At 42.2% G+C, this 20,759-nt stretch overlaps 1 protein-coding gene across 6 annotated transcripts in view; it reads right to left on the bottom strand.

The window, feature by feature from the left end:
* GPCPD1 (glycerophosphocholine phosphodiesterase 1) overlaps positions 1-16,921 on the bottom strand; it is a 42,424-nt gene extending 25,503 nt beyond the window's left edge. Inside the window, exons 1-5 of one of the 6 annotated variants that reach the window (XM_063152378.1) lie at positions 16,780-16,921; positions 8,389-8,474; positions 4,875-4,959; positions 3,870-3,963; positions 3,193-3,255 (exon numbers count right to left, since the gene is read on the bottom strand). In XM_063152378.1, the coding sequence (XP_063008448.1) occupies positions 3,193-3,255; positions 3,870-3,963; positions 4,875-4,959; positions 8,389-8,437 (291 nt within the window). In that variant the 5' untranslated portion in view covers positions 8,438-8,474; positions 16,780-16,921. Of the gene's footprint in view, positions 1-3,192; positions 3,256-3,869; positions 3,964-4,874; positions 4,960-8,388; positions 8,475-15,507; positions 15,643-16,149; positions 16,276-16,779 lie in introns of those variants that run through there. The other 5 variants (XM_063152380.1, XM_063152374.1, XM_063152377.1 and 2 more) reach the window with 5 other exon arrangements.
* Between the last annotated feature and the right edge of the window lie 3,838 nt (positions 16,922-20,759).

The raw sequence follows: 20,759 nt of genomic DNA, 5'->3' as shown, positions 1-20,759 counted from the left end.
CTTGATGCTGATTAGGTGAACATCTGATTCAATTTTCAAGTTTTTAAAGAACATTCAAGAACTTTCTGTAAAAATCAAGTCTTCTTCCATTATGAGAAGCTGGGGCCTCCCTCCCCAGCAGTCATTAGACTTTTGAAATGAAGGGGAAAATGCCTATCTAGCATAATGGCTCTGAGGTTCAAAGCAGATGCACCATTTCCATGAAGTGCCTGGGTACTCAGTACAATTAAATAATGAAAACACTTCTGTGGATGCTTAAATGGTAATTTAGGAGATCAGTTCCAAGCTTCCTGCTTTAAGACAATACAACAGAGTAGGCATTAGAGGGGGGGAAAACCCAAACCAAATCTTAAAAATGCCACACAAACACATTTATCCAAGTGCACTTCACTAATTAAAACTATGTTTCAAGAAAAATAATCTACTTCAATAATATGAAACAGCTAAATTAGACTTAATTGCTAAAGCTGCATTTCTGACCAAAATCTCTCTGGATTTCTGTACCATGTAGAAGACAATAATTAAGCACTAAACTGAATAATTAAAGCCATTCAGCCATCACATCCAACTTGCAAGGCAGCAGCAGATAAAAGTCACCTGGCAGGAAATGCTGAGCTCAGTAGAGATTTTACAGCTCTGGTATTTCCAGTAACAGTTTCTCACATAATCTGCTATCTCAGCAGACAATAATGTCTCTCTTACTATCGTGACAACCACGGGTTCTTAATCTACAAAAAGCTTTTCTAAGGCATTAATTACTGAGTCTAGGTCTCAGTTTCATCTTTATTACTTACAGTCTAGGCGCTAAATGGATTTATTTAATTGCACTTTAAAAAGTAAACCCAACTCTCATTTGAAACCTCTGTAATTAAGCAGAAAGTGTGAAAAATGTCCTCCAATCCAGTTTTTAAAGTCCTGCTACGTGCACAGACAGCTTAGTTATTTCACACTTGCCTTGAAAGAAATAACCCTGAACTTGCATGCTTATTTACAGTTTTAAAAGCACATACAGAACACAGCTGAACAGATTAAGGTGTGTTCCTTACCAAGGTTTTCAAATACGCATCATGCAAACAAATGTAAGATACATAGAAGACCAATTCCAGCCAAGGGAGTTTTGGTGTGCCTCACACAAACTCCCTCACAACCCACTGCCACAAACAGAAAGTGAGTGTAGAATAAAAGCCAGGAAAATCCTCACAGGGAGCTCACTGGTCCCAGACTATGTTCAACAAAAGAACAACTTCAACCAAAATAGTTTAAGTTACTGTCTCATTTCATCTAGTTGTGTGTATTTATTTTTCTTTTTAAAATCTCTTGACATGCAGGAGCCAAGACCTGACACCAATTTTACAGGAAAATGTTCTTTGGATATATATTTGTATTCATGCAAAAATTCTATGAATTTCAATATATTGAGTATTTTTAAAAAACACTGCTCTATTTACATAACCACAATTATGTTAACAGCAATATGCTTCACTACAAACAAGACTTTCTATTACATCATACTTTCCTTCAAGTAAAAAAATTTTAAGATCAAATTATGATCTTTTTAAAGGGAAGGGAGAAAAAGACATCACTTTTTTTTTATAAAATATCAATCATTCTATCTATTTTCACATCTAGCCTGTAGCACTACTGTGGGTAATCTAGGAACTACCATTTCTCTGTGTAAACACATATCAGCCCCATCTTTGCCACCATGTCCAACTCAAGCATCTTCACAGATGCAGTTGCTGTAGAAGTTGCTGACTTCAGGTGGATCTGTCCTCAGCATGATTTAATAACTATGTGATGTCAAATTCATATACTCAGACTTGAACATATAGTTAAGATTACACTGTTGTTTTACTACACATAAAATTGATATAAAAAATTAAATGTCAGAGATCATATATTGCCAGCTTGTCAAATTTAGGAGATTAATCACATGCAATGCCTAATGAAAAAAATTCTGAAATAAAAATAAGCAGAATAATTTAACTTTAAAGTATATTTTCCTTATCAGCATTTCCTTAATGCTAAAGTTCTCCATGTACTGTCTCACTTGCACTATACTGTACATGATATTCCTGTTACTTTTTCATTGTTCTGCAATAGGTTTACAAAAAGAGGAAGAAAACTACATTGTAACTGGATTGCTTTCCTTCAAGACTTTATTTTATAAGAAGTCCTGTGCATTTAACAGGTACAAGTCAGACACCACTAAGGTGACAACCTGCACCCCAGGAATTCACTTTGTTTTGTAGGGTGGTTTCTTTTCTCCTGCTCTTTATGCTGGTATTGCATTAAATTCATACTTACCTTGGCAGACCCTGCATCACACGGTGCATAAGGGTGCAGATACAGAGCACCTACTCAAAGAAACACACTCACCAATACAGAGGGTAAACTTTTGCAAATGGTAAAACAGAAATTGTATTGTGTATCAACCATGGCTCAGCCTCTGCTCACTAACTCTGCTTTTTGAGTGTGTTACATTTGCTTACATTTAAACTTCTGGACTTTTAAACTTCTGGTCATTTGCAAAAACAAAACAAAATGCAAGAGTCCTATCAGAGTTGCTGAGCTGTAAGAATTAATCTACTTTTGGCCTCAGTTTGAACTCAGCAAAATCTATTACTGTCCTTCCCTTCTTTTGCCTCAAAGTAGCAATTTAAATACCAGTTTCTGACTAGACTGTTTCACATGCTCTAATGAAAAAAACAGAACTGTGTTTCATTTGAAATTAGTACCCTTCACTGAAATGATACCTCCATCAAATGTGATTTTTTTAGTTAAAAAAAGGCTGACAAAAACTTACATGCTCTTGACAGTAATTTGAAATTTTTAAAAGGTATTGATGAGATGGTTCTGTAACTCCTTTGCACATTTAGCTACAGCATTCATAATCCCAGTTTCAATGAGGAACTAAAGCCCAGGGTGAATAGCTACAGGATATTAATAGAATAAGAAAGACAGCAAAGGCAGCATTACATTTCTTAAGGTTATTACTTGTTATTCTGAAAAACAGTACAAGAGTAGCTGCTTATTTTCCCAACTTAGCCCAGCTTTTTCCTGGAGGCAGCCTCTTCCCATCTGAAGAACTTCCCCCTGCCCTAGTGCAATGTTTACAAACCAGTACACTGCCACATACATTAAACTCTAATTTATGTAACTTTAAGTCATATGCAACTTTGACATCAATACCTGTAAAAACACATCTGTCTGTGTCTCTTGGCTCTTTTTTCCCCCTCCAAGTCGTGCAAATACCTACATACAAACATACAGAAAACAATGGGATGCCTCATCCCTTGTTTCACCTTTTCACTTCAAGAGATTAACTTATGTTAATTATGCAGCACAAAGTCTGGTTAATACTTCTCATGCTTCACAAAAACAAATCTGCAGTGATATCAAAAACTTTAAAAATTTTAATGCACCTCCTACACTGATCATTTTTCTCCTATTATCACTTGCTTCCATGCTATCATACAGGATAGATATGAGATACTATCACATTCCTTCCATGGATCACTTGAGATCCATGCCCTGCTGAAGTCCATATGCAACTATATTCTAACTATGAGAACTTCACCATATTATTTAAGCTCTATAACAATGTCAAGGATTTCTTTACCACTGATATTTCTAGAACACTAACACTGATAAAAGAAAGAAGAGAATATAATTACAGTTAAGAGCATATGGTCATGTATTGCCAGAAGTGAACTGTATTTCCACACATGTTTTAGTGTTTCACATGTAGCAATTCAAGACTTATTTCTAAAAAAATCTCATCTTTAACTCAGGAAATCCTCTTTTTATTTCAAGTATGGGAATTTCTCCTAAGGATGAGCCAACAAAGTAGACAAGGTTGTACATACCTTAGGTTCTAGAAAGTATCCTTTAAAATACCGATACTGAACAGGAACTCCTCTAGGAAGCTCTACAGTAGTTCTCCATCTTCTCTCAAACATACTGTGAAGAAAAAAGAAAACAGCCAACCAAAAAAATAAGTTTCAAAATACAGCCTAACAGCCACCTCAGACACATGTCTAAGTAATATCCTAAAATAAAGTCTAGTATATTGTTGCAAGGAAAGTTATTACAAAGTAGCTTAGCCAAACATGCACAGAACACAAGATGTACTTAGAAATGACACTGAACTTTTTGATTGACAGATCTGAAATGCTCTAAGAGAGCAAGAATTCTCATCCCCATTGAACAGATGGGGAAAACATGGTGAAGTGATTCAGAGACTCATCCAAGATCACACAGCCAGCCACTGAGAGAATTACAGACACAGCCTGCAAACCTTATTTTCCTTCACCACAAAGCTGCCATAAGCTGGCACCATTTAAAAAAAATACTGAATTTTTTCACTGCATTTAAGCTTTTTTTGTGTACACTCATACATCCCCTCCCCCTTAAGAATTTCAGTGCAACTCTCAGTTTAAATAATCTCCTCCCTATCACTTTCTAGCACAATAATAACTTTTTTATAGTCTTTCCTTTTATCCTATAGATCTCCTATAACTTGCTGCACAGCCATGGGATTGAGAATTGCCCTAAAGCAGTTTCATACTCCAAGTATCTAAAGCTAAACTACTGAAATGCCAACCACAACAGCAGAAGCATCATCTGTAACTAGAAAAGCACACCCAAGTTTTATATTTCCTTAAATTCCTAGGTGTCCAAAGTGTTCAGGGGCAATACAGGAAATTCTTAAGTTCTACTACCAGTATATGCAGCTCAGGAGTTTACAAACTCAAAGACAGAATAAATTTGTTGCTCCAGAACTCCAGCTACTTCAAATGGAATAAGTAAATAAAATTCAAAACAGAAGAAAAAAATCCCCCCAGAAAAACCAAAAATCAAGACCAACTTACTCATCCGTAATCTGGAGGACCACTGCAAGCTGGGGATTCCAATTTCCCAAAGCACTGCAACTCCCACATATTGCAAAAACCTCTCCTAAAAAATCCAAACAGAAAAATACCCACAATCAACATTACTTCAGGCTAGATGGCATTAGAAAGTACAGCCACAGTCAAACTTCCAAGTATTTTAAATATATACACCAGAATCACTCATTTAAAATCCATCCTGTCCAGAAAGGAATCCTTCAAAGGAATCCTTGGGAATCACCCAAAACTACAACAGCATTTCCTTCACCATCCCAAAGACCTGAGAGAGGGACTAATGACAACTCCAGCCCTTAAAAGGGTTGGCTTCCAAATCATTCTTAAGGAACAATGTTCAAAACATCTCTGGGAATGCAGCAGGCAAATTTCCCAGGAAAATGTTTAATCTCAAGATAACACTGTTATTTCCCTAAATATTCTGTATTTTTTAATGTATGTCCATATTCCCTCAAATTCATACCAAAAACTTAGAAAGCACAGACAAACAGGAGGTTGCTAGCATTATTCCCAAGGCAACATCCCCAATTAATTTGATTCCCAAAAGTAATAAAGTTAATTTTGCTGCTATGCTTTCAGTTTTTACTGGGTATCAAAACATAACATTGTTAGACAAAAAATCCACACGAAATTGTCACACTTCTCTTAATGCATACATACATACAGAACCCAAAAGGTCACAACAGCATATTTAATTTTGGGATATCCCAAGTGACCACTGCAACTTACCCTGTATGTATGACTGTTAGAACAGCAAGGATAAATACTAATGGAAAGAACAAATTAGAATTTTGCTCTCACAGGGTTTCAACAAGATTTTTAGACATAATAAAAAGCTGTTGCAGAATGAGAAAATATGGAGTTTTAAAGTACAGTTAGGCACCACAAAAGAATGATACAAGCATCACTGACTTATTTCCTGTTCTCAAAATGAGCAGTGTGGGAGACACAATAATCCCAAGATACAAAGTACACCAGCTATGTGCAGCAAGTGTACATTACCTCTTCCTAAGCCACAAATCACAGCTGACGCTTCAAAGTACACAGTTACAGTTTTGAAGATGCCCTTTTGTCTCTAAAATTGTGTCCCTTTTCTCCAGTTAAACTACTAAGGGATACCACAGGCCTGCTTATGAAAGAAACCTCTGCAGACCCAGGGGTCGGAAAAAATCTACAGGACAACATTTCTCTGAAAGCAGCTTACTGAAATAATTTTACATCACACCTTGAACTTCAACAGTTGTGTTTTTTAAAATCTTTTGCTGTAATTAATTAAGAAAAAAAAAGAAGCCTGAGCTTTCTGGATGCTCACTGTAAGCACACAAATGTAGGTAAAAATCTACATTATGAGTATATTTAGTATGCAATTACCTATGTCAGCTTTCCCTTTTCCACCCTATCCTGAGGCATGTGAGGGAGGAGATAAAGTGGGGAGGGAAGACCACCTGAACACCACACAGGTAGTTTCTGGGTAGAAATATTAAAAAGAAGCTAAAATTCTTTTAACATCCCTTTAAAACAGCAGTACTTAATACATCTTCATGTCCACACAGCCAACCTTGAAGTGCCATATAATTGTATTCCTCTCAACAGGTGCCAGCTGGGAGAGTTCTCTGGGCTCCCATTTTAAACAAAATGTGAACATCCAGCGCGCACCTCTCACTCAGTAAGGCACCACACACAAAAGGCAATGCTTGAATAGGATGTGCAGCCACCTTAAACTCCCTTCAGGAACTGCACTGAGGCTGAATTAGGATTTGTAAAACACTGCCTTAATTATCCCAGTAAAGCCAAAGTGAAATGCAGGGCAAACTGCCTCCTCCCCATAGGCAATTCTGAACTCAGGGGGTTTGGGTCGGGTTTGCAATTCAAGCTCAGGGGCTCTCAGCTTCTCCCCTCTCCTTGTCATGGAATTCAAGGCTGCTCCTGGCAGAGCTCCTTCAGCAAAGAAGGTTAATCTACGCTTTGTGCCCCAACTCAAAGCTTACTAACAGCCTCACTCATCCAACAATAATAACAAAAACCCCAACAATATCAATGTTGTCATAAGCAGAAGTACCCTTTTGTGCCATCTCTTTATGCTGTATTTTCAGATAATTCTTTGTGAGCAGCCATTGAGGCAGGACCTGGTTCTCACTAATCCTACTTTTCATTGCAGATATTATTAGCACAGGAAGAAGTTACACATCCAAAGTCAGCTTTGCTAGTGACAGTGCCACCACAGCTGTGGAAGCAACAGTGTGAGCAGGACAAAGAGAGCACCGCTTGCAATACTCCATGGTACAGCCACACAGGTCTTGAGCTAAGGTTAATTTACTCTCAAGTTCTAAAATTTTCTCCAGAATACTACAGAAAACTCTACTCCTCACTAACAGCTTTATGTTGACACTGAGTAGCAGTTTTCAGTTCCCAAACGCCAAATCACGAGGGAGAAACACAGGAGAGATCTAACACAGGGCAGATATCAAAACCTGTACAATGTTTTATCATTTTCTTCCCCTACAACTACAGGAGACACTTCTGCCATCTGGTATTGGCCTGGCACAGGAATTTTGCCAATCTGCTCCCACATTCATCTGCTTCTGTAAGGCAACAATCCATTACTTTTTTGGTGAACTTCTGTGCTGATTTTGGCTGGGGTAGAGTTAATTTTCTTCACAACAGCTAGCAGGGGCTGTGTTTTGAATTTGTCCTGGAAGCAGTGCTGATAATAGAGGGATATTTCAGTTTCTTCTGGGCAGTGCTCACAGCATCAAGGCCTCTTCTGTTCTCTCCACACCAGAGAGGGGGCTGGGAAAGAAGCTGGGAAGGAACATGGCTGGGAGCAGTTTTGTGGACCTCAGTTAACAACTGTGGTTAAACCTTCCTTCCTTCCAAGTTCCTGAAGATGAAGGTCAATATAATATGCACAATTGACCAATACCAGATTGTTATGTTCTACCTCATGTGATACCTTGTGCTCCTCATTTGGGTAACAGAAGTTATTTTACACTTTTTTTTCTTTGCATAGACAGAATACTGAATTAAGCTGCATATTCTTTCTGTCTGTAACTTCTGATAGAGGTCACATCTTGTGAGAACTTTCAACAGGGATACAGAGAGAATAAAAAAACAGAACAAACACATCAGTGCATGCCTAAGTATCATGGGTCAGAATACAAATGCTTGTTTCCATGGAATAAAAAGGTACTAAAGAGAGAAGATTTTAAACCAATCATAACCATCTCAGCTAGCATCAAAATCCCCAGCACAATATGAAATTTTTGTTTGGAGAAAGAGGTAAAATTTATTTCCCAACTCTCATTTTCAAATTCATTGGTAAAATGTCTTAATATATTTTACAATGATTTATCATCTTGATATTTGATCTAATGTGTTCTTTTATCTCTGAGGAAAACAGACAAGGCAGCCTTTGAACACTCCTCTTTTAAGTTGTCTCCTACACCAACCATACAGAAAGGAGAAAGTATGATTTGAGTACCTGGTGCTGATGGTCCCCTTATTTCAAAAGTGACTTGACAAGAGCTCATTTCTGCAGAAATTTTGTCTTGGGATCGTTGAAATCTCCTAGAGTGGGAAGAAAGAGAACTAATTTGAGGAACAATCACTTCATTTGGTGCTGCTCTAAGTAAGAGGAAACAGAAACCCCACCACCTACAGGGAAGCAAGCCACTTGTGATATTACTGCCTGAGTGAGCAGTAGAAGTAGAAAGCTCTTTAAAAGCAGCTGCAGACCCAGAAAACAGCATCCAGCTGCAACACTGGCATAAGAAAAAGACCACTAAATCAAATACCATATGCAAGTACCAGTATCCTGCAGCATTTATCAGTCTTCAGCAGAGATTTTTTTCTAAACTCTCTAATTTTGCTTCCAAGGAGGCCACTGGAAGGTTTTAAGGGATTTAAGATCAGGACCCCTGGCAAACAGTAACTTCTGTCTCAGTGCTACTCTTCAGCATGCTCTACAAAGCACAAGGAAGTTTGCACAGAGAAGCACAACCATCCTGAAGGAAAAGGGGAACAACACATAAGAGATGAGAGCTCTCTGCTGTCACTTGTCCATGCCTGCAGACTCTGCTCCCTCACTTCCAGGCTTTCACTGGAAGCACCAGGAGCAACTGGAAGCACCAAGCAGCCTTCAAAGCAGCCCAGCAGGACGAGACTGCCTTTAGCCAGGACTGCAGCTGAAGACTGACTCTGCCTCAATTTTCTCCTCCAATGCACAACACCTTGACTGGAAAAGAACTGGCAGAAGCCCATTTTCACCATTACAGCAGAAACAATATTGATATATCACATCCTTTTATATTATTTACAAAAGCAGCAGTCATAGTAAAGTCCACATATGGATGTTGCTAGACTGTCATCCCCCAAGTATATCCATCTGGACACGAGCTACAAAATAACTGTAATTATTATGTGCAGAATGAATTTTGCAATGCTTTCAATTAATCCAGTTCTCTACATCACAGTGAAGGGCTTTTTGTTCTGCATGTGTTTTGTTTGGTTGGGGTTTTCTTTTAACTAAGGAAGTAGATTGTTACTATTGCTATTTTTGAACAGGACAAATAGCACTTTATTTCAGTACAATCTTAGTCAGCAATCTTTTAATAACAACATCAGAAAGAACTAACAACATTGAACAAAAATTTGCCTTTCATTAGCTCTACTACTACAAGGGGAAACCCTTGCCTTCAAAGGGCACAGGACAGCTAAATATGCCTTGAAAGCAAAAGGCAGATACCAAACAGGAAAAAGAAGCTCATCATCAAACCTCATTCTTTGTGGGCATTTAGAATGTTATTGCAGGTATTGAGCCTTCAGAACTGTTTCTTCTGGATTTTCTCCTCCTTCTCCTCTATTCCTACTGTAACTACAGCTGCCTTTACATTCCTTTTTCTCCTCCTTTATTTTCTCTCTCCATGTCAAGGAAGATGACTTTTCAGTAATACAATGAGAGCAAAAAAAAAAAAAACAGTAGACATATAAAGGTTTCTGGTCACATATTCCAATTCTGCATCTGCCTTTCACAAATTTTATCTTTCTCAAATGATAAAATCCCAGACTCCTGAAGCTAGAAATAAGCACAGCTGATAAACAGGAATTCCATGAAGGGCATGCCCCTTAGGAACTTTCTCACCTGTGTATGTTAAGTGACACATTCTAGCACTTGTTTTTAGCAGTTATTTATAGACAGAGAAGCACAGCACGTTTCAGTGCTGAAACTAAGACTGGACTCACAAAGCTGGTCTAATGTGACAAAAAAACCTCAGTGTAATGCAGAGAATATAAATTACTTGTGTGCATTTATGATGACACCAAGTAGCCAGGGGCTTGGCTGTGCTCCTCAAATGCCTGTTTGGACAGCCTTTAACTCAAAGGGCAGAGGAGCCAAAGGGGAAATGGAGGAGGCAAAAATGCCTTGCAAAAGTCAAGCAGGAAAGTGAAAGCGGATATGTGCACCCAGTTCCCCAAAGTAAGAATGTGCTTTTGGCTTGCAAAAAAAAAAAAAAACCAACAAAGTAAAACAAAACTCAAAAAAGCCAAAAAAAGCTGTTTCCAGAGCCAATGCAACGACTCAAATTCAAATTTAAACTTCACAAAACCCAGCATGTGTCCTACTGCAAATTAACTAACTACCCGATTGTTCCTAGAGAATCATCCAAAATCCTCCTAAGTCTATAAAGGTTTTATAGCCAATCTTGCCAAAATTCTATGTACCTACTTTCCAGACAAGTGTGGGCTTTTGTAAACTGCCTAGTAAAATAACTTTATTTTTCTATATAGGAGTAGCCAGTTGTGAGGAGGTTTTGATAAACTGACTTTGTAAAATTGCCAAAATTCTACCCAAAATGCATTTTATCTCAAAAACCTACTCAGCCTACCCAAGGGATGCATATGAAGAAAAGAAAAATTCCACTTCTCCAAGCAAGAGCATGTTTTTTTTCTAGCAGAACTGCAGGTACAGGTATTGCTCTTATATTTAGGGTCAAAGTACCATCTCTCATTCTGAAAAAAACATCTTTTCTTGCACTGAATGCAAACACACAGCAAGGAAAAAACAAGCTCTGCTTTTTGCTAAGGAATCAAACCTCTGAGGTATATTATAATGCACTTATAAAAGGAGTCTGTGCTTTCAAGACATGATACAAAAACATTTTACTGCAGGGGGAGGGAAAAAGCCAAACAAGCTAAGTTTAGCTGTCTAGTTACTGATGGTTCCTGAAAAGAGATAATAATTTAATTCCCAAAGTGGAATGAAAAGCTTTAACAATCAAATCCTTTGACCTCTAAGTGTCAGGCATCCTTGAAACAGGATGTTCCTTCCTTCAGATTTTCAGCACTGCTTAACCAAAGAAGCTGGCAAAGAATTAACAAAATCCTCTTTTGCTCCCCACTCCTGTCATGATGGGCTTTTAGGTGAATGCAAAGAATTTTCAGCTCAGAGGGGTCACATCATAACTGCTTAGGGGAACTGAAGCAAATTAGAAGAGCTACATTAAAAATGATAAGTATTTCCTAATCAGCAAATATTATAAAACCAATTGAGCTGATTTATAAACTAGAAATCCTTGTGCAACAACCCTTTTTAAACAACCTCTGAGTCCAAAAGGAATAAAGCTGAATTCACATTTGCTGCAGCTACAGGCATTCAGATGCTAACCTGGGCACAAACAATTGCTCCTCTTCCTTTGGTCAGCTTTTACACACTACAACCACGTGCAAGAAAGCAGTGAGCACCTGAATCTCAGTTCTCCTCATGGGAAAGACAAATCACACTGGCAGAGACTTATCAGCACTTCACTAAAAAAGCCAAACAAACAAAACAAGCCCAACAGGAAACATTAATAGGAAGAAAAGAATAAGAAATCCAAACTCTCCTCTTCCTGATTCTAAAAGAGAACTTCTAGAAAATGCAGGTAAGAAATAAAAGATGACATAATACAATCAACTGTTAAAGTGTCACAAAGTATCATAGATTTCCTCTAAAACAAGGTAATAAATGTCATCCTGGATGGGGAAGACCAAAATATTTTTTGGTTCTAGTTAGAAATATACCAGGACAGGGACTTGATTTATTAATTCAAATCTTGAAGTTAATTTGAACCTTCCAGCTTACAGGTCTGGTGATATAATAAAACCTTTCACAAGCCTTCAGCTTTAGTGGATTATTCTGCCTCACCCTTAACTTCCCCAGCCTTTCCAATATGATTGAAAAGGTGCTGGCTGCTTGCTGTACCACATCTTATATGTTTTTTCAGGATTAGCTAAATACACACCAGGTAATCTGGGGCAATCCTGGAATATAACAGTCTATCTGACAAACACTGAACAAATTCCAGAGTCATCAAAATTCACAGCAGACATGCAGCCAGGTTAGCTGCTCTCTACTCATTACAACCAATATTTTTAATAGCAACTTGAACAGGTATTGAGGCTTTGATTCTGGTGGTCCAAGGGCAGGCTTGAAGTACAATGGGATATTTTTTTAAACTGTGGAGACTAACTAGCCTGAAGGCCTTGAACTTTGGTGCATGGACAAAGAGCTTTCAAAATTAGGCAGGGAACACTTCAAGCAACTACCCTGACAGACCTGAATGAAAAGCTGATTTTATCAACTCTAAACTGACTGCAAGGACTGCAGAATGGCTGGTTACACTTAGCACATCCATTATGGATAATCAGACTTTGGCAACACGCTGGTAAGAAAGCAAAAAAGTATCAGACTCACACCAGTGTCACATTTCTCCCCTTCTCTCCCCACAAAAAGCCACCAATCTCAATCCAATAAGCTAAAAGTAAAAAATTCTGATGGAAAGGTATCAACCCAAAACTCTCTTGGGTAACATTATATTTAAACTGACTGGATAATATGCAGCACAGATTTTTCCAATGAGATGAAAAAATACAGCTCACAAAGTATCATTTTAATGGCTGGGTTTTTTTTTTAAACTAATAAATTTTATAGATACTTAATGGGATTTTTCACAGGTAATAAGACAACTAAGAACACAGGTGCCACAAAATTCCTGGAATGCACTTTAGCACTTTCAAACATCTGATATTTAGTGTCAGATTACTTCTGCCTGCTCTATTACCAAATTTGCTTATTTAGCTGCAGAAAACCAAAGCCCATTGAACTGGTCTGGCTGAGAGGGAGTTAATTTTCCCTACAACAGCCCTGACAGAGCTGTGCTTTGTTCTGGCAGCTAGAAAGGTGTGGATAACACCCAGAGTTTCAGCTGAGCTCACACAGCATCAGCGCTGCCTCTCCAACATTCCCCACTATCACAGGAGGCTGCGGTGGGCAACGTCCTGGGAGGAGACACAGCATCAGCCAGGACAGGTGACCAAACTGGCCAAAGGGACATTCCTGGTCACATGACATCAACTCAGAGATTGATACATTAAAAAAAGAAAAAAAGAAGGAAAAAAAAAAATGAGAAAGGAGGATGTTTGTCATTTAAGACCTTTGTGTTCCAGAGCAGCTCCTATCCATATGGAAGCCCTGCTTCCCTAATGGTGAAACAGAGAATAAAGTCTTCTGTTTCCCCTTGCTTCTGCAGAAATTATTTTTGCTGCATTAAATTGCCCCTACCTTGACCCCTGAGCCTTTTCCCACCTTTTTTCCCCTGAGGAGAGGGGTGACAGAGCTGCCAGGTGGGCAACTGGCACGCAGCCAAGGCCAACCCACGAGCACCTCCTGTGCACAAACAGGCTCTTTCATAATGCTAGCACACATTTCATCACACATCCTGCCGCACAGGCCTGCAAGTGCACAAGCCTAAAAGTAAACAGGCTCAATCATTTCAAAATATCTCTCCATTTATTGCACATAAAGATAAAATCAGCAAGGACTAGAAGGCTGGATTATTTTTGGTTTTATTTTTGTCATTTTGAGCTGACACTTTCCACCTTAAGAGAAGAGACTCATGAGCTGTATCAACACCCAGGAGAGTCCAACTCCACAATGAAGCAGGGGAAAGGTTCCACAGCCCCAGCCAAGTCATCTGACAGCTGGGAGGACACACAGGCAGCACTGGGGCTGACACAGAGCACCCATTACAGCCTCCCTCATGAACCATGAGCCTGAACACAGCCCAGCCCTGTGGGAGAAGGTACTGTGCTCAGATTTTACCTTCCCAAAAGATGTGCTACACACAGCAATAAAAAATCCGCCACACATCAGATCTACTGCCGTGCTGAACAAAGGGACACGAGCCTAAGACACACACTGTGATATTCCAAAGATACCAAGTGGTATCTGGGTAACCTTGTACTATGATGAACAGATTTTGTTGCCTGTGGTTGGTCCTAATGAGGTATCAGATATTACAGAATCCATCTAAAGCAACAAATTAGACATGCAAGAAAATTATGTAACAGTAGCTGACGACACCTGGGTTTTAGAACAGCGTCAGAGGATATATTTGTCAGGGCATTCCCTTTAACAACTGGGAGAGAATTTTTAGAAACAGCATTACAGCATCAACCCCTTCATGTTCAACCAAACAAGAGGGTTCTTCTGCCCCCTCCTCTCCCCCCACCGCACCTTGACTGCAGGAGCAAGGACAAACTCAGCAGGTCTCTCCTTCTGCATTGCAGTGCTAACACTGGACAGCAAACAAACTTGCACAGAGGATTCGGACATGCTGCTCTGATGCAAAGGCTGAAATTTTACCAACAGCCAAATGCTGACATTTAGAAAGCCCAAGTGAACCTCTGAAATTGCATCACACGAATACACAGCAAGTGAGAAAAATATTTTGAGGATTGTATTTTCAGTATCAATTTAGCTCCCCATGTGAGGGGCCACATCAGCCGTGGTTCCCTCTGCTCACCCACAAGGTATCTGCTTTAAGTAACAACAAGTTAATTGTTTCAGCATTTGGCAAATACCTGTCCATGTGACAGACCCTTCGGCCTCAGCTATGCCACAGCAGTTTGGTGAAGTTCTTGAAGCACACAGGAAACAGCTGGGGCACGTTTGTAAGCGAGACAGAACAGCACCAGTCTGATTCCTCTTTTGTGAACTGTTGCTTATTATTAACACAGGGCTGACAAGATCTTAGGCAGGGAGCAATTTAGCTCCCTGTGATCACACTAACATTCCTCACTTAGGAATGACTTGGACAAATAACATGTATAATGCTCCCCACAGCTCTCAACAAACCACTTTTTTAACAGGTTTCCAAAGCCTGGATCCATTCTGTTGAGAGGCTACGTGCTTTACTGAAAGACTAATTACATGACAGCTTAGGCTACCAGTGTCTATTCAAAATCAATGGCAATCTCCTATTTTTTTAACATCTTATACAGTTATTTTATAGGAAGCAGTGCTAGAATGAAAACATATATAATAAAAATAATTCCACTTATACACCATTTCACCCTACCATTAACATTTAAAATATGTTGGAGGTTAACCTCCATCTAACACTGCGTGCTCTGACAAATTAAAACACTAATACTAACAAGGTAAGCTATTAACTTAAAGGAAAAAGCAAAAAGAGAAAAATTGAAAAAAGAATTTGTGCTTGGTTAGGGTGCAGATAACAGATTAATTTTTGAAATTAAGCTTCATCTAGAGCTGCCTCACCAGCGATCAATAACATCAAACCTGGAGCCGGCAGCAGCACCGCTGTGTTCCTCTAGCGCAGAGCGAGACAAAGAGCAGCGCAGCGCACACCCCACTCCCGGCAGAGCCCAGCGGCGCCGCAGCGAGCCCAGCCCGGACACGGACCGCGGGCTCCGGGCGCCCCGCACGGCACCGCCCGCGGGGCCAGCCCGGCCGGGAGGCGGCGCGCCACGTCCCCGGCCCGGCCGCTTGCATAATGCGGCAGCGGCGGGACCGCCCCAGGCCAGGGCTTTAGGCGGCGACGTAAACAAACAGAGCCGCAGGCCCCGCGCTGCCCGGCCCGCCGCCCACCGGGTGTCAGCCAGGGCCCGGCGGATCAGCGCCATGCGCCCGCAGCCCTCCCGGCACGGCACGCAGCCCCGGGCCGGGCAGCGCCGCGGTCGCCCCCGGGCGCACGGAGCCGCGCTCTTCCCACCTCTCAGGAACCCGAGGAGACGTCCCGGTACCGGACGAGGCGCTCCTCCCGCACGTCCTCTTAGATAACACAGCGCTCCCTCAGCGCCCTCTCCGCACAGGCTCTCACAGACCCGCTCAGCCGCGCCGACCGCCCCCTCCGCTACCGCGCGGTCCCACCGCTACACGCGGCCGGCGGCGCCGACTGACCTGGTGGAGCGGCGCGGCGCTCCCAGTCCCCGCTCGCTTTGTGCGGGGCTGCAGACAGCAAAGCCCGGGCTCCCCGCCCCTCCTACCGGGGCCGCCGCCCGGGGCCGCAAACGGGGGTGGGGAGGGGGCGGCGCGGCCCCAACCGGTTCCAGCTGCCCCCCGCCAACACGTGACCGCGGCCGCGGCCCCGCCCGCCCCGCCGCCGCCAATGGGAGCGCGGGAAGCGCCGGGGGGCGGGCCCGTTCCTCGACAGCCGCGGGCCTGGGGCGGGGCCGCGGGAGGCGTGGGGAGTGCGCGGAGCGGGGGCAGGCGCAGGGGGGCTCCGAGAGGCACGGGGGGTTCGGGGGCGGCTTGTGGCCGCCTGCGCACGGCGGGGAAGCTCTGCCCTACCCGCCTCTCCCGAGGGCCAAGCACCGCCGCTTCCCCGCGCCATTCCCCCGGTACCTTCCTCTGAGAGCGCGGCGCCGCTGTCCCAGCGCTCTCCCGACACCGCAGCGCGACCCAACCTCCTCCAGCCACCAAGACCTCCCCAGGAGGGCGCACCGACCGCCCTTCGCCGCCGTCGCCACCACACCCCCGTACAGCACTCCCGCTGGCCCCGCGCCCCCTCGGCCGGCGGTGTGCACTGACCTGGTCGAGCGCGGCAGCCGGCTGCCCACCCCTCCGTGCGGGGCTGCGAGCAGCGCTGGCCGGGCTCCTGTTGGTGCTGGCGGGGCCGCTGACAGCGCAGGGAAGGGATGGGATGGCAGGGCAGGGCAGGGGGCGGCGGGGCCGGCAGCCGGATCCTGCGGCCCCCGAGCGCACCGGGAGGGCGCGGCCACGTGACCCGCCCGGCTGACGCGTCGCTCTGCGGCGTGGCCCCGCCCCTCCCGCCGCCGCAGCCAATCAGGGCCGGGCGGGCGGGGCGGGAGGGGCGCGCGCCGTTCCCTTGAAAGCCTCGGCGCTGAGGGAGCGCAGGGGGCCGTGAGGGCGGGAGAGTGGCCCTGGGGGGGCAGTGGGGCTGAGGACAGGACAGGACAGGACAGGACAGGACAGGACAGGACAGTGGCCTTGAGGGACAGTGGAGGTGAGGGCAGGAGAGTGGCCCTGGGACAGTGGCTGTGATGGCAGGGGAGTGCCTTTGCTGAGGCGAGTCAGGCTTCTGCTGCCACCCACACTCCCTCTGTGGTCACCCCCACCTCAGTCTGTATCCTCTGTACCCAGCCTGGGTAAGGGTTGCCCTAAGTATAGGGAGTTCTGCTTCCTAAAGGTTTACCATGGTTGAAGCTGGCTGTAAGCCTATAGCACCAAGGACATGTGTTGGGAAGGATGAAAATTTGACAAAAATGTCTCACAGATATGTATGCTTAGCAGAAAGATTTTTAAATGTAGAGTTTGACGAAGGAATAGAGATGGAAGGAAGTTTTGATATAGAAGAAAAGAATTGTTGAGCCAGTTTTACTGGATCACCAAGGAGGCAAAGGGTATGTTAGAAGTGGGTTTTATGGCTTAGAGGAAAGAATAAGCTTACCTCAAACAAGATGTTTTCACCAAGCAGAAAGATAGCACAGGCAAACAAGCCTGCCAATGTGGCAAGTAGAAAAAAGGTCTCAGAATTTTCCACTGCAAGAAAACTGAATAACAACTTCTAGCTTAAACTGTAATGTACTAGCTTTTAGTGATTGGAGAATAGTAACATGAATATGGTAATTATAGTAGCTGTGATAGGCTATAGATAATGTTAAGGTATAGATTGGCTCTACTGTATTAAGATGCTTGGCAAAGAAAAGTATATAATGCATTGTAACCTAAACCAAAGGTCTCCAGGCCTGCCTGCAGCTGGAGCTGACAACTGTAGGCACAGCTCTGTCACCCACCATCCTGGACTGCTGGAATCTCTTGCATGGAATAAACTGCATTTTGGAGAGCTGCTTTTGTGGGCAGAGAAGCCAATTATCCTCTGTTGGGAGTTAGTGCTGTTACAGGAATGGGACAGCTACTCAATGCTATCCCTCAATCTGCCATTTAAATAGAGGGCTATTTTCCATTTGTTCTTGCCCTGCAGATCTAGCTGTGTTTATAAGAAATTTGTGATGTTCCACTGGGTGTTGTAGGCAAAACTAATGTTAATATCAGAAAAGTGTGTAATGCATTTAAACTGCTGAGGTCTCTGTGCTAGTGTTTCAAGCTTCATGGAAAGAAAGGTAGGGGGAAGCATGCAACAAAAAGAAATTATAGCTGAAAGCAGCTCATTCTTAAGTGAAAAATATAAGAGGAATTCCTCTGGGAAAGGAGGAGTGAAGGTTGGTGGAAAGGATTTCCTTGTTAAACAAAGATGTGAGCTACTCTAATTACAAACCCTCGGTATTTAAGAGAACGTTTGAGCCATCACTTCAGGTGTATTCACTACTGAGGGAAGAAAGAGGATAAATAAACTTTAGAGAAAACAGTATTTAGAAAAACAGTTGTCTACTTGTTTTCTCTTCCCTGTTTTTAAGATTTATTAATTCAATGAATTTGCTATAAAGCAGGGATAGAGTTGAACACTTTCAAGCATGGTTTGGTGTGTTAAACTTTTCAAAAATTTGATGTCATGCCAGAAATATTATAAAATTGTACCATTAATTTTTTGTTAAAAAACAATTTTGTTAGAAATGTGACACTTTATTTCATTCAGCCTTAGTGTCAACTTTAAAAAAAGCACTTTATTTTGTCAAACTAATATTGCATTTCATTCCATAATTCACTGTAGCTAAAAATTATAATTTAGACCCTTAATAGATTCAAGAAATACTCATGTGTTCATTTTATTAAAGATGTGCATCAGTGTGGAGCAAGTAGGAAAAGGGTGGAATGGAAAATACTGGTTTATGTTGACTTAAGAAAAGTCTACATTTAATTAAACTTGCCAGCACACTTTTTTTTTTTCCACCCTAAGGAGTTGCTTCAATATGGTTGAGTCAGATAAACTCCTACTTGGCCATGCTGCAGCAGACAAGTCTCAGCTAGCCTTTAAGAGAATATAAAACTGTGCAGGAATTAGAGCATGTGGGTCAGTTTATAGAGCTCTCCTTAAGTGTCTGTTAAAAAAGTTAAGGTTGATGATCTGCTTTCCTTTTTTATACAGGAAAAAAAAAAAAAAAGAAACAAAACAAGAGAAATAGGGTTTTATATTATAAAATAAAAATTGAGTTGAATATAAATTGAATTGAGGTGCTGTTTGCAAAAGAGCTCCAAAAAAGACAAAGTTACAAGATGCGTTTCCAGTGCCCAAGCACCAACTCTATTTAAGCTATATGTGCACCTGTTGGAAAACATATTTTCTTATTGGATAAAAATTAAACAAGGTGAATGAGAATTGCTAATACTTAACCAGAGGGTAAAATATTCTGTCTTTGTTCTGGCAGTGTCAGCGTAGTGCTGAAGTCCCTGAGCAGAAGTGGAAGAGCCAAAGGAAGATGCTGAAGCTCCGTGGGGACTCTGCCCTCTCACTGTGTCTCGTTCCCTGCCATGACAATGTGGAATGAAGTTGCTTGGAGGTGTTGTGTGCTGTAGGTAGAAAATCAAAGCAGCCTTGAGGCTGCACTGGCTGGGATGTGGAGCCCAGTAGGACTGCAATGATTTTTGTAAATAACAAGAATAATACTTGGCCAAGTGCAGGAAATAGGTTTACAATACACTGGCAAACCCACACTAAAAAGGCACTAGGGAAGGCCTTCAAAGGTTTATGTCCTTTTCTGTAGCCAATGGAATATTTCCTTCAGCTGCCAGAATTATGGATTCAGCCTATAATCAAGCTTCATTGGTGCTACAAGTAGCTGTAAAGATTGTGAACATCAAATTACAGCTGTGCTTCCTCTGTCACAGCCTGCAGTGAGTTCCAGTCGTCTGGTTTTACTGACACCAGTGCTCACAGCTGATGAAAGCTGCATGTACAGATGAATTCACTCCTCATTTTACTGCACTTGATCTTTCTGCACTTGTTCTGGGTCTGGTGGGTAATTGGGAATAAAAATAGCTGCTAAAACTGTGCAAATGAAGGCACAGCATTAGGCATGCAGTGTCAAATTAATGTTCTTTGATCTTTTGTAGAACCACTTATGGTTGAAAATACACTTCTGACCTTTTCTCTGGCACTGAGAATATTGCTGTATCACTACCTAATGGAAAATCTGGACAGTTTATGGGCATTAAAGAAAAGTGATGCTAAGGGATATGAAATAATAGCAAGAAAGAGCCATGCTGTCAGCATGGCAAAAGCTTCTCAGTCTCAGGGAGAATGATGAGAAAGGATTGTAAGAAAAATTTCCCATTGCACAATGGCTTTTTTTCTGTAGTGTTTACTGTAGTACAGAATAATGTGTTTTTCTCTGTGGACAAGTCTGCAGTTTGTCATCAAAAGCAGGGAGGCCAGCAGGCTGAGGGAGGTGGCTCTGCTCTGGTGACCCCACCTGCAGTGCTGTGGCCAGCTCTGGGCTCCCCTGGAACAAGTCCAGAGCAGGCTCTGAAGGTGCTCACAAGGCTGGAGCACCTCCTCTGCTAGGATGGAGACAGGGTAAGGGAGATGGAGTTTCTCAGCCTGGAGAAAAGAAGGTTCCAAGGAGTCCCATTCAGCCCTTTAGGGACTTCAG

Source organism: Melospiza melodia, chromosome 3 (genome assembly GCF_035770615.1).
Source record: "Melospiza melodia melodia isolate bMelMel2 chromosome 3, bMelMel2.pri, whole genome shotgun sequence".
NCBI lineage: Eukaryota > Metazoa > Chordata > Aves > Passeriformes > Passerellidae > Melospiza > Melospiza melodia.
This window is presented reverse-complemented; position numbering and strand designations above follow the sequence as displayed.